At 45.9% G+C, this 15,000-nt stretch overlaps 1 protein-coding gene across 3 annotated transcripts in view; it reads left to right on the top strand.

Annotated features, from left to right (window-relative positions):
• bcas3 (BCAS3 microtubule associated cell migration factor) overlaps positions 1-15,000 on the top strand; it is a 472,230-nt gene that overhangs the window by 156,610 nt on the left and 300,620 nt on the right. For all 3 annotated transcript variants that reach the window (XM_083637179.1, XM_083637180.1, XM_083637178.1), the window contains 3 exons: positions 8,766-8,890; positions 11,323-11,488; positions 12,718-12,815. In XM_083637179.1, the coding sequence (XP_083493305.1) occupies positions 8,766-8,890; positions 11,323-11,488; positions 12,718-12,815 (389 nt within the window). The remainder of the gene's footprint in view (positions 1-8,765; positions 8,891-11,322; positions 11,489-12,717; positions 12,816-15,000) is intronic.

Here is a 15,000-nt window from a genome sequence, read left to right as displayed (position 1 = left end):
TTTCGACAACTAGGGCGCTGCTTGATGACATCACTGTACAGTATACAGTAGGCGATATTTTTTTCCCCATGATGGCGAAGGCTAGGCGAAGGCATGACCCACATGACCTGCTTAGACCCCATAGCCTCAGCAACAACTAACTGCATAGTAGTGCTTTAATAAAGTGTTAATGTTAGCTGTCCAGCAAACACACCACTAATAATAATGCTTGGAAGTAGCCTGCATCGTGACCGAATGAAATATATTAGGCTCGTTTGAGATGACTTCTGACTCGCCTGGGAAGCAGGCGAGAGCAGCCGAGTGCAGTCAGCCAATCAGAGGCAGAGAGGGGGCGGGTCATGCCTTCGCCTAGCCTTCGCCATCATGGGAGAAAAAAAAATATCGCATACAGCAGTGGAATGTTGGTAGTAGGGGTTTTGAACGTTTTGATGAATCAAAACAGTCACAAACCGTTAGAACTGTTAGAATTCAACATCCTTACTACCAACACTTAACTAGCCTGTACTCTACTGTACTGTACTGTACAGTACAGTAGAGTACAGTAGAGTACAGTCAACCTAGTGATGTCATCAAGCAGCACCCTAGTTGGCCAAAAGGTGAAAAATGTCGTTCGGCTTTCTAGCAAATCCAGGTACATTTCAGACTTGAAAGCAGTGTCCTGTCATGCCTGAGGTGAAATGCAAATGAACTAGGGTCATGTGATCAAATGTTTCACGTCCTCTTTAGTAGTGTCCTCTAGAAGAGAGAGTGGCGTCAGCGGAGGACCAAAATGCGAGACTCATTAGCCAATGAACAGCCAGGAAGGGGTCTCACGCTATGTTTGCATGCTAAAATAAAGCTGATAATGTACAATTTGATTCAAGGGTGGGAAAAACCCTTTCAGAGTACAACACAAACTGTCTATTTTGCTGCAACTCGACAGTGCTGCTTAATCCAGGACCTTACTTCCTGGAACTCTTGAGAGTAAAAAAACTGGTCCATTGGAGTGAATGGAGATGTCGGGACTCTTCTATCTACACGGCTCTGCTCTTTAGTAGTCACTCCTCCTCGTCTCCTATTTGTGTCAAAAACATCTCATTTGACATTTTCCAGAATCTACAGATTCCCTCCTGAGGCGGAGCCAACATGAGCAAAGTGAACGTTAATGCTGTCAAGTGAATGCATTTGGGAGCTCGCTTTTGAATCCGCTTTCTTGCCGAATGTGGTGGAGGGCACAGCGTTCTGCTGCAGCCTCCCCGGGTGAGGACCTCACTCGGTATGGACCTCACTTGGTATGGACCACACTTGGTATGGACCACACTTGGTATGGACCTCACTCATGGGGGGCTGCAGCCTCGTCTCTTGTCAACGCCGTCTGGTGAAATCAGATGCTTACACGCTTTTAAAAGAAGCCCCATTATGACAGAGTCACTTATGGAGAGATGATGGAGTGGCTCGGCCAAGTGAACTTCTCCCTGCCCGGGCTCCCTCCTCTTCCTCCTCCTCCTCCTCCTCCTCCTCCCGGCCTCCCTCCTCCTCCACAGCTCCTCCCTGCCCTGTCGAGTCCATTCACTTTAGAAAATGAATAGCATGTGGTGCCTTCCCCGAGTCTCTGGTTTCCTCTTTTGTTGTGGGCAGTCACTCATACTTTTTAATTGAAGCTTTTTTCCCCCTCTCTCTCTCTCTCTCTCTCTTTCCCTCTCTCTCTCTCTCTCTCTCTCTCTCTCTCTCTCTCTCTGTGTCTCTCTCTCTCTCTCTCTCTCTCCATCCTCCTCCCGCTTCATCTCAGGCCCTTAGTGATTTCGGAGAGTATGCCTTTCAAAGGTACACATCATTAGCATTGGAAATCGTGACCCTCACAATGGCCGCCTTCCGCTTAAACTTGAGCTAGTTAGAGCGATATTGTTTCTCTAGCGGGCGCTCGCCTCGAGACGCGAGGTATGACAGTCCATTTGTCAATTTTCTGCTTTAAGCAAAAAGCAGCCTTCTGGAAGCTCGATACGAGCGGCGCGTTTTAGAAACACGACCTGGTTTATTTCCTCTTCCAGGCTGCCATGCGCTGGCACGTCTGCTTGAGTTTCCACTTCTCTGAGTGTCCATGTTCTTAGCCTCTGAGGAGGATGGAAAGGTGTGGTGTGAGACTCTCGCCCATTGAGCAAATACAGCTGTTATTTTGTTTTATTTTGTTGCTTTTTTTTTTTTAAATCTCCCCCCCCCCATTTTCTCCCTCATTGTACTTGGCCCATTCCCCCTTGTGTTCTGTAGCTGTAGACTAGCACATCCTTCCTCCGAAACATGTGCAGTCACCAGCCGCTTCTTTTCACCTGAAAGCGAGGAGTTTCAACCGGCAGGACGTATAGGGCGCAGGAGGAGCACGCTATCCCCCCACCCCCCAGTTCCCCTCCCCTCCGAACAGGCGCCCCCGACCGACCAGAGGGAGGCACTAGTACAACGACCGGGACTCATACCCCACCACCGGCTTCCCACCCGCAGACACGGCCAATTGTGTCTGTAGGAACGTCTGAGCAAGCCGGCAGTTACCGCTGCCGGGAATTGAACTTGCGGGTGCGGTGCTGGTAGGTGAGCAGCTGTTATGAATATAACTGGCGCAGTTTGGCACCCAACTGCCATCTAGGAATATTCACTCAATCAATTTGCCCGGTGCGGCACCCCGACATGGTACATCAGTAATTGAATCAGGTAAAAAAAAAAAATAGTTTCTCCTTGAACATTGGACGTCCATCCTCCACTGTTTACCCACTTTCCCCAGCGGTCGTCATTAGTGCGTCTGTTCGCCGCAGCCTCAAGGCTGCCTCTGTTTCTTAAGAAGGCCTGTTGTAAAATAATAAATGTGACGTTGAAGGATGTGTCCTCCACATGACTGCACAAAAGCTCTCTCTCCCTCTCTTTCTCTCTCTCCTCTCTCTCTCTCTCTCTCTCTCTCCCTCTCTCTTCCTCTCTCTCTCTCTCTCTCTCTCTCTTCTGTCTTAATACTGGCTCCTTCTCTGATATAAATGAAGCATATGGCCTGGGGGGGCGGTGTCAGTGCAGTTGTCGGGCCGCGCCGCTCTGCGTCGGCCTCGGCGCAGCTCTCCGTCCTATTTGTTTACAGCGAGCGGGCCGGCAAAATAAATGGGAGGCCGCCACCGGACTTCCATCCTCCCCCCCCCTCCACACACCCCCCCGCCCTCCACGGCGCCTCACGTTACCCGCGGACGCCGTAATGCGAAGGGACTTTGATGGTCGATGTCGCAGATTGAATTATGCCCTCGAGGAAAAGCTATTAGCTCAGTGGAGAGTCGTCGTTTGTTAAATTAAAAGTGGAAATGACATGCGAGGAGTCTTTTCACTGAATTAAAGTTCGGTGGGGGAAAATGGACGCCGCTAAAAGGCAATCGTACAAAAGGAAATCTTGTGTGTGGAGGGAAGAGAGGAAGAAGAAAAAAGAGATCTGGCGTCTTGTTTAGTGACATCCATCTCCCCCCACTCTCGTTTCCTACTCAGTATATTTATGTTTCATAATTTATTGATATTGGGTTACATTTTTCGTAACTTACTGCCGTTTGCCAACACCCCCTCTCCACTCCAAACCCCCCCCCCCCACCGAAACCCCCCCCACCGAAAAACGCTCGCTGTGTCTCCCATATGGAGAGCAGAGTCAGGCCGCTCGACTGCTGGAGCCGTGCCTCTCCGCCTTGCCGGGGCTGAAAACCTCAACACTTTCAAGCCACTTCAAGTGAGATCAAGAGGAAAACAGGATGATTTAAAACACAGATGAATAAACGTTGGCGGTCACCGCGCTCGCGAGACGAGGAGACGAGGGGCCGGGACCTCGGCGTCCTCGCTGCCTGGCAGCCTCCTGCACTCAGCCCAGGCCTCTTCAAAGAGCCTCGTCGGCTAGGGAGGCAACGGCAGGGAGCCGCTCTTACAGCCTGCTATCACGGACCTACATGTGCGTGTGTGTGCGTGTGGTGTGTGTGTGTGTGTGTGTGTGTGTGTGTGTGTGTGTGTGTGGTCTGTGTGTGTGTGTCTGTGTGTGTGTGTCTGTGTGTGTACACACTTGCATTAGTGGATCTAGGTGTGTGAGTGAGGTTAGGGTAACTCAGCCAGTTCTGCCTCATGGCTCCCGACGAATAATCTCCCCTCGCGCTGCGCCACATTAAAAGACTTTCTACGCTTTACGCTTGTCACCGGGCCCTCTCTCACTTCAAGGAAACATGTCCGTTTTTAAAACGCTGTTATTGCTCGATTTATTATTTAAGCCCCCGCGGTCTCCGTCCAAAGACAACACGAGGAATAGTGAGGGGGATTAACATATCTTCCGTTAGCCTGCGCGCCGCGTCGCTGTGCGGCAAATCCGTCAGCCCCCTCGGCTTTCACCCTTGAAAAACCCAACGTCAACCCGCTCTGAAATAGGATTTGTGATTCCTGGGTTATTGAAACCGGTCAACCACAGCGCCTTTTGAGGGTTTCACATTTTTTCCAGCAATGGGAGAGAGAGCAAAAGAGAGAGAGAGAGAGTGCCAGCGCTTTTTAAAGCAATTAAACACCTCACCAAAGAAGAGCCGAGACTTCTCAGAACTCCCACATAGTCACAGTCAGGAATATTGTTCCATCTCGCCTCCCCAGTCGTTCTCTTGGGCAGTGAACTGAAGTTATACATCATTTTCCCGCATTGGCCTACCATTGCCCATGCTTACAGTATAGACCAGACCCGGCCATTCTGTGGCATCATGATGGTTCTGCCCAGCCCGGGAGGTCTAAGACAAAACCCATACCATTTTACTTATCAAGCTAAAAACCTAAATTAAACCTACATTAAAACCTAAAATTGGACCTAAATTGGTTGTTTGTTTTGTAGTGATTTTCAATGTAATAAATGCTGAAGAATAAGTGCACTGTATGTTTTCTATGATTTAATCTAGTGATCAAATGACTTACGTCATGACAATATTTGTTTGGCCACCGGCAACAATCTGGGTTTAGCGTGTGGCCCCCCCCCAGGAAAAAAAGAATTGCCCACCCCTGGTATAGACCTTTTCACTTTAATGGACTACAAGTAAGAGTCTCAAACATTTAAAGACTATGTATGCAGGCCGGGCATCTGGGTAGTACAGCAGTAGATTCCCTGCCTATACCAACACGAGGGGTTGCAGGTTCGAGCTCCTGTGTTACCTCTGGCTTGGCCTGGTGTCCATACAGGCACAATTGGCCGTTTTTGCGCGGGTTGTTGTGACGTTCCCCCCCAATCGCTGTTACTTTGATGCCAGGAGGAGAACTTCTGGAGATGGAAGAAGGGAGATGGTGTGAGGAAGAGTGCAGCGGGGGGCAGGTTTTCCTCTGACTTCTGCCTATCTGGACCTGTTTGTTTCATTTCTTCTGGATGCACTTTGGGATGAGCTGGCAGAAGACGGGGGGGCACCTCTGAGTTAGCCAAGGCAATATCCTGACTGTCACACTATCTCTCAGTCCATCTCCCTCCAGTCTGCAGACATGGCTTAGTGTACAGATTTTGGCTATTCGCCCTCCCCTCCTGTCTCTCTCCCCTCCCAACACTAATAAATACATGCCTCTAAAACTTGTGTGGAGGCCTTTCTTTGGACCACCTCCTTCCACCACTTCCTCTGTCCCCATCCTTTGCTCGCTCTCCGTGGTGCCAAACACAGACATCAACATCTCCGCTGCGTCCAGGGAGTCATTTAGCAGCCGCTGACAGTTGGAAGGGAAGCGACAGAGCCAGAGTCTGGCCATCAAACAGGTCATTCAGCACCTTAGCAGTGTGACAGCCAGCTCAACTAGTGGACACACAGCCCACTACAACAAGCAGTGATGTCAGACATAGTTCAGTTCATTAATTTAGCTTTATTCTTGGACCTGCCGTGTAGCAAGACTGCAATTCAAATTGTGCTCTATGAGATCGTTGTTCTTTTGGCAGCATCCGCTCGGTGCCAACTGCCAAGTGGTCGTTTGGGTGATTTGGCACCGCATTTTCCTTGGATTGTCCATGAAGTTTGAGTTTGTTTTCTTTGTCTGTTCAGCCTTCGTGGCTTTCACCGCTCAGTTCTTTATCAATTATTCCAAGCCACAAACATAAAACACATCACTTTTGGGTATGATTTGGATTTTAACAATTCGGATTCCGATTTTGCCTTATTGATTCTGGTTCTTAACAATTCTCAATTCCAATTCTTTGAGGGGCAGGGTCAAATCAGGTCACATGCTTATCTAACTATGTTATATCTATATTTATATATATTATGTGTATATATAAATGTTGGGAAGAATATATATATATATATATATATATATATATATATATATATATATATGTATATATATATGTATATATTTATTTATATATATATATATATATTATTTAGTTCCATATATATATATATATATATGTATATATATATATATTATATATATATATAATATACAGTATATATATATATATATATATATATATACATATATATATATATATATATATGGAACTAAATAAAACAGCAGCTAATCAGGAACAAGTCCATAATGTAGCCCGAACACTCCACTTGTAGACCGCACACTCCAAAGATGATGACCAAAATGTATATATATATGTATATATACTATATATATATATATATATATAAACACTGTATATTATATATATATATATATATATATATATATATATATATATATATATATATATACTGTATTATATATATATATATATATATATATATATATATATATATATATATATATATATATATATATATACTGTATTATATATATATATATATATATATATATATATATATATATATATTCTTCCCAACATTTGAGTGCAGACCTGAATGAGTTTGTTGCCTGCATCCCAGTGTAGTTTCAGGGGTCAAAGGTTAACCGGCCCTCTGGGAGCACGTGACACCGCCGCTGGTCCTGGAGCCATCAGCCCACCTCACGCCTGGTCCATCAGCCCACCTCACGCCTGGTCCATCAGCCCACCTCACGCCTGGTCCATCAGCCCACCTCACGCCTGGTCCATCAGCCCACCTCACGCCTGGTCCATCAGCCCACCTCACGCCTGGTCCATCAGCCCACCTCACGCCTGGTCCATCAGCCCACCTCACGCCTGGTCCATCAGCCCACCTCACGCCTGGTCCATCAGCCCACCTCACGCCTGGTCCATCAGCCCACCTCACGCCTGCTCTTTTACTGTCCATCAGCCCACCTCACGCCTGGTCCATCAGCCCACCTCACGCCTGGTCCATCAGCCCACCTCACGCCTGGTCCATCAGCCCACCTCACGCCTGGTCCATCAGCCCACCTCACGCCTGCTCTTTTACTGGAGCCATCAGCCCACCTCACGCCTGGTCCATCAGCCCACCTCACGCCTGCTCTTTTACTGGAGCCATCAGCCCACCTCACGCCTGGTCCATCAGCCCACCTCACGCCTGCTCTTTTACTGGAGCCATCAGCCCACCTCACGCCTGGTCCATCAGCCCACCTCACGCCTGCTCTTTTACTGGAGCCATCAGCCCACCTCACGCCTGGTCCATCAGCCCACCTCACGCCTGCTCTTTTACTGGAGCCATCAGCCCACCTCACGCCTGGTCCATCAGCCCACCTCACGCCTGCTCTTTTACTGGAGCCATCAGCCCACCTCACGCCTGGTCCATCAGCCCACCTCACGCCTGCTCTTTTACTGGAGCCATCAGCCCACCTCACGCCTGGTCCATCAGCCCACCTCACGCCTGGTCCATCAGCCCACCTCACGCCTGCTCTTTTACTGGAGCCATCAGCCCACCTCACGCCTGGTCCATCAGCCCACCTCACGCCTGGTCCATCAGCCCACCTCACGCCTGCTCTTTTACTGTCCAGGTTGGTTATGAGGCCATCAGCCCACCTCACGCCTGCTCTTTTACTGTCCAGGTTGGTTATGAGGCCATCAGCCCACCTCACGCCTGCTCTTTTACTGTCCAGGTTGGTTATGAGGCCATCAGCCCACCTCACGCCTGGTCTTTTACTGTCCAGGTTGGTTATGAGGCCGGACAATAATAGCAGAGCCGGCTACTGTTCTCTGATGGCTTCCATATGGGGGGAGCCCTATCACAGCTGAACAGCCTTTCTGTGTCCGCTTCCTCTCAAATGCTCCTGACATGCTGAATAATCCAATAACTCCCAATAAATTCTCCCCGGCGGCTGGTGCAAAAGGGCCGCGGCCAGGGAAGCAGCTGGGAGGCTGCTGTCCCGAGGTGCATGCTCCCCACAAGCCATAACTTTCATGCTATCTACAATATGAGCTTATCCTCCGCGCGTGCATGCGGTGTGTCTTAACCTTAACGGAGATGTACATATTCATGCGTTTAAGGTTTCATGTATGTAGTAGTCTATTATGCTCATAGGAAAACATCCTGTATATTAGGTCTGCACCTAGTGATTATTTTCATTATCGATTCATCTGTTGATTATTTTCTCGACTAATCGATTAGTCCTTTGGTCTATAAAATGTCACAAACTGGTGGGAAATATCAGTCACTTTTTCCCCAAAGCCCACACTGAGGACCCGGGACCGGCCAAAATTGTCATATCTGTGCATCCCTAACATAGAGATGAACAGTTGTCTTGGCCACAGTCTCATTTGTTTACATTAGGTAAACTCAGGTATCACAATTGATTTGACAATGATATACTGAGGTGGACAAATGCGACATGGCGCACGTTTAAGACCCCGACCCCTGTACGACCTCATTCACTTAATCTCCACCTCTTTCTCCCTCTTTTCTCCTCTGAAGCAAAGCCAAGCCGCCCCCTCAGATCTCGCCCAGCAAGTCCAGCGGAGGAGAGTTCTGTGTGGCGGCCATCTTTGCGTCCTCTCGCTCCTGGTTCATCACCAACCCCAACATGAAGAGAGAGAAAGGTGAGGCCCCCGGACACAGCTGGTCCCAGGCTGCTCCCCAGACACAACATGCAGGGCAAAACACGACTCCAGCAAGGTCAGCTGACCGACCGGTGGAGACACCATCCCTAGAAATGCTTAAAGACCCCCCTGAAGTTATATGTTTTAAGATGCACTGTATGTAAAACACTTTACTTTGAATAATACTTTGTGCCTGCTATGGTTTTTCCCCTACAAAGAAGTTACATCATTTGGTTAAAATCCTTAAAATTACAACTACTCCTTCTCCCTCATTAACAAGCACAAAGCTTTAAGCCCACCGTGTCACTCTTCCTATGGCCCCTTTTCCCTCGCACCCCCCTCGCCCCCAAACACCACCCGTATCCCCCTAGTCACCCCACCTACCCACCCCTCGAATCCCAACTCTCCACGCACCTTCCTATCCCGAGCTACGGCCATTTTCCCACTAAACTCACTAAACGTCCATGACTGACTGACTGACTGAGTGAATGACTGTCCAGACTTTTCCGTCGTATGACCCTGGCGGGGCGGCTGGCCCAGCGCAGTGGGAAAAATTCCAGTCTATGAATATATGCAAATATATTTCATCTCAAAAATGTTCCTGCTGGACACGAGATGTCTCCTCCTTCACTGTGAAGTCCATTCTCAGTGTACATGTAGGTGCCCTGGAGACTTCAGGTTTTCACATCACACTTATGTAAGATGAATATTGGACAGGGATTGGTTTCCAAACTATTTGTGATGTCACAAATCATGCTCATAGACCCACCTCCTACAAAGTGGATTTTCAGTGAGCTCAGAGAAACTTTCCTCTTTCAACTGACAAATGTAAAAACAGTCTTCTAGTGTCAAACTCTGCACAGAGATCATTCTGCACAGTGAAGCTCAAACATCCACCTGCAGGAACAAGAAGATTTTTTTTAATTTGTTTTACTTTAGGGGTCTTTATGTAAGGGATAATGGATAGTGAGCCGGTGATTACTGGCGAAATAATGACCGACAGGTGAATGATTGAGCCCGACGCGCAGCGGAGGGCTTAATCATTCACTATCCATTATCCCGCTTAGAACACGGCCTACAACTAAATCATTCAATAATCTGACAAAAATAATTATTCAAATAGATTTTTTAATAGCGTTTTCAATGACAAAGCGGTTTCATTCGTAATTGGCACACAAGACACCACAGCTGCAACTGGTTGGCCTAATTAGTAGTGTCTGCAGACAAAATGCTCTTATCAACTGATTAATCCAGGTGTGGCAGAGCAGCGGTCGGTTGTCGAGAAATAATGACCGGTGAATCTTGTTGATTGACCAATCAGAATCGAGTATTCAAGAGAGCCGTGTTCTAAGTAAGGGATAATGTATACTGAGCCGGTGATTACTGTGGAAATAATGACCGACAGGTGAATGATTGAGCCCGACGCGCAGCGGAGGGCTTAATATTCACCTGAAGGTCATTATTTCCAGTAATCACCGGCTCAGTATACATTATCCCGCTTAGAACACGGCCTACAACTAAATCATTCAATAATCTGACAAAAATAATTATTCAAATAGATTTTTTAATAGCGTTTTCAACACAAAGCGGTTTCATTCGTAATTGGCACACAAGACACCACAGCTGCAACTGGTTGGCCTAATTAGTAGCGTCTGCGGACAAAATGCTCTTACCAACTGATTAATCCAGGTGTGGCAGAGCAGCGGTCGGTTGTCGAGAAATAATGACCGGTGAATATTGTTGATTGACCAATCAGAATCGAGTATTCGAGAGAGCCGTGTTCTAAGTACCTTTATACCATGGTCTGAGTGAATAATCTTTTCTGATTGGCCGGCAGTTGTGCGTTAAAACCGTTTAATGCACACGTAATTCGGCTGAAGTTTAATCACAGTTCTAAATTCACCCGCATACCATACCTGTAGTAGTGTCAGCCTGTAGCTCTGTTGAGTCAGCCAGCCAACTAGAGATTGTGAACACAAAACTGCCTTGCTATCTCAAACTTCTAAGTAACATATCTGCTTAAAAAAAAAAAAAAATTAATGAATACATGACATATTTACTGTAGCTACGGTTGTATTTTTAAGCTAGTAGCATTGTGTCACCTAACCGACTTGGTTGTAAAAGGGATTAGAATCATCCCTTGTCATGACAACAGTAAACTCTTGCTTCATAACCTTTCGATTTTGAGTGCAAATCTTTCACCAAACTTTTGTGAATGCTTTTATTTGATATTTGTTGCAATATAAAATGACCATGGTATAAGCGTGATAATTCATATCTTGTATTAAAAGTGTTTAACGCACACCTACTTGTTGATCCCTTGTTTATCGCTTACGGTAGTTACGTTTGCCCTTTGACCTGCAGTTGTTTCCTAATTATTTAGATTGTATAATAAATAATCATATTTGGTACTACCCACGATCTGCTCACAGATCAGTCCAGGCAGTCGGTTGTGGACTCGCTCTACATCCTAAGTTGCTATGGTAACCTGGTGGAGCACGTCCTGGAGCCTCGGCCAATCAGCACAGCGCAGAAGATCGGCGACGACACACCTCTGGAGCTCAGCAGCTGTCCCAGAGCCTGCTGGACTCTAGCCAGGTAAGACCTTGTTCACATGGTGTGCTGTGTTGAGACAATGTGCTGCCTCAACTAGTGCTGTGCAATAAAATCGATACGGCAATATATTGCAATATTTGTTTCCCACAATACTATATCGATATTTCAGGAAAAAATCGCGATATATCGCTGTATCAATTTTTTTTTGCACAGCCGTGTGTTCAGTGACACAATAAGAATACTTATGCACTTTTTCCAGAGTGTGCAACTGTGCAAATTCGCAAATGCCATTCTAATAAATTGGAATGTAAATTTGGAATTAAATAGTTTTCACTGATTGTTTTGTCTGACTTGATTATTATTAATATATACCCCAGAATAAGCCCACTTAGGGTTTCCTGTCTCTACCGGCACATTCTTTTGTTGTTTTTCTTTTGTCTGTTTTCGTTTTTAAATATGTGCAAATAAATCAAACTAAAACTAATACTCAGTTTGTCCACTGAGTTATCAATATAATGTTATGTATATACATGTAGTATCTGTATCACACTGCCTGGATGGTACACAGCAAGTTGTATTTTCAGCTCTATTCTAAAATGTTCAATACATTATGTAATGTATTGCAATATAACAAGAGTCAACTAAAGTGGTTCACACATAAAGGGCCAATATTTAATTACTGTATATCGAATATTGTGATATTTTGTGATTATCACAGCATTTTCCGTGGTATACGAATGTCAATAATATATAAAAAAAACATAGTCTTAAAATAATAATAATAATAGCAGCATTGCACCAAGCTGCTATAATATCGCATATTGTGATATTTTGGCGAGCCATCATCACAATATTTAACTTTTGGAATGGCTGTTCCTTTTTGTCTTAAATATATTCACATTTTCTTTTTAAGAATATTTAAAGAAAAAAATGCAATAGTGTGAACACAACACGACCTTACACATCTCTACAACCACCCTTTAGCCCAATCAAAAAACTTGAGATAGGAAATGAACACACTAAAACACAAAATACACAATTGACATTATTAGCTTGGAGCTTAAGATGTTTAGTGATGCCAGGGCATAAATCCTGGCATGAATTCCCTGTGATCAGAGGTTTTATTGGACAACATGCACACAGTACAACATGCACTCCGGACACTTGGGGGGGTGAGCAGAGTCCATTTGAGGCCCAGCAGGGTGAGCTGTTCTCTGGGTCTGATATGCACTCACTCACTCTCTGCCATCATTGATTTGTTTTGGGGGCAGGACGCCGCAGTGGAACGAGCTGCAGCCACCTTTCAACACCAACCACCCCCTGGTGCTGGCTTCAGAGCTGGTGCAGCGCTACCAGGGCCTCCTGGCTGGTAAGTGCTGCAGCAGCCGCCCCCCCCCCTCTGTGTGTGTGTGTGTGTGTGTGTGTGTGTGTGCGCGCATCTCTGTATTTACTCTACTGGAATGAGTATCAACAAGGCCCTACGGTTCTATTGAGATGTGTCGAGAAAGATACATTTCAAAACTTATGTGTCGAGAAAGATACATTTCAAAACTTGTTGCATTTAAATCGACCCCAACTGCTGATTTCTCATCCGAATATACTAATAATATGATCATTGATTTGTTCCGGGCACAAACAATAATTTCACTTGCTTCCTTGTTTTCTGAATATTTTAGGCAAGATAAGGCAACATAACAAATAGATAAATATGTTATTATGCATATATTATTGTTGTTATTGTAAACATGTTGACCCCAAGAAGACTAGAGTTGTTGAAGTATCAGTTAATATGGATCCTGATGGAGCAAAGCATTTTTAATCATCGAGCTTATATTAAATGGGGAATGTATTTACATTTCACACACACACACACACACACACATATATATACCATTTCATATATATATTATACATGAAATGATATATATATATATATGTGTGTATTATTATTATTATTATTATTATTATTATTATTATTATTATTATTATTATTATTATTGTATTATATTATAATTAAAACAAAGTAATAATCAAATAAAGTTGATCATGGCAGGTCATCAAGTCCTGGAAACCACCGGGACACCACCAACATTTCCGGCCAAGCAAAAGGCACAGTTATATTGCTTTATTCCTATTTAACCCAGGCAGCAGGTGTGTATAGCTGTGGCTGCTGGGCAATTTTATAGCTTTAAAATTATTAAAGGAATTCCTGTAACAGGGAGTGTTAATCCCAATATACTGATGGAATGATGTATTTACCTCCAGTAGCCTTCATATAGCGTGTGTATTTAAAATATACTTTAGGTCTCTATGTACTTTGAGTACATAGAAAAAACAAAACAAAAAAACTTTACCACTATTTCTTCAGAAGTTGTAGTTGTCATAGACTGTTGTTGCATAGTCGATTGCTCTATTGCTGACAAAAATGTGTTAATGTAAGTCGCTTTGGACAAAATGACATAATGTAATGTTCTTTGCATGTGCGTGTACATATGGACACAGCGACTTCACGTGTATTGTGATTTATTCCTACACTGTACTGGTCAGCCTTGCACACTCTCTTCACATGTCCATGTAGGACTTGTCCTACATGGACCATGTACGACTCGTCTGCACCATTAGCCGAGGGGACGCCATGGCCTATTGATTGCCCATGTGGAGTCCATGTTGAAAGCCTCGCTCTCTTACTGGTGCCTCATGCTGAGAAGACACGCTTTCAATCAGCAGCCATAACTTCTCCTTTCTGGAGGAAAAAGGCTTCTGAGGGAGAAGACAGTCCTCTGGGCTCCTCCTGTCACAACGCCTATCGACCTCACCTCCAGTCCAATCTTCAGGACAAGCTAGCACGACGCCACGCTCAGACCAATTAGCCGACACCCTGAACTCCCTCTAATTTAATAACAAGTACCAACAGCAGAAAGCACTTTAGGTTGCGTCTGAAAGGCCGGTCCGCAAGTGGGCAGAGTGCACTTGGATGGCCACACACGGGATCAATCCGACCCCCGGAATAAGCCGGCGTTTTTTGCGCTCGCTGTGCAGAATGGTAATTAGCGCTCTCTGGTGGCCTCGGACGAGCGATAGCCGTGTTTACACTCTTCGCCCTGGCTCGCCTCTGTTCTTCACTTCACCGGCGCCGCGGCGGCGTCGGCTAACTGGTCGTCGGGGCATTCTTTCACATGAATGCTAACGGCCCCTCCCAGTGTCAGGGCGATGACCACGCGTGGGTGTGATGGTGCTGATGGTCCCTCCCAGTGTCAGGGCGATGACCACGCGTTGGTGAGATGGGCACGGGCGTCGGCTTGCTGTGCCGTCCCCTCTGCCAGCATATAATGCATAATGAGAAAGATTCATTGCATTCACATTTGCATCCAATTAGCGATAGCCACATAGCAGTGTGGGGCCGCTCTCTGTATTCTGTGGATGAACAGTGCGTGAAGCGACGCGAGGTCCCGGACGCCCCCTCTGCCCACCTCTTGAGCTCCTGCCATCTCCCCTCCGGCGGGGGGGCGGCATCCTGCACACCAGCGCACACCCCCCCCCCCCCCCCCCCCCAT

This window comes from Poromitra crassiceps (assembly GCF_964638095.1).
Source record: "Poromitra crassiceps genome assembly, chromosome: 5".
NCBI classification, from domain to species: domain Eukaryota; kingdom Metazoa; phylum Chordata; class Actinopteri; order Beryciformes; family Melamphaidae; genus Poromitra; species Poromitra crassiceps.
Note: the sequence above shows the minus strand (reverse complement) of the source record. Positions and strands in the feature narration are given on the sequence as shown.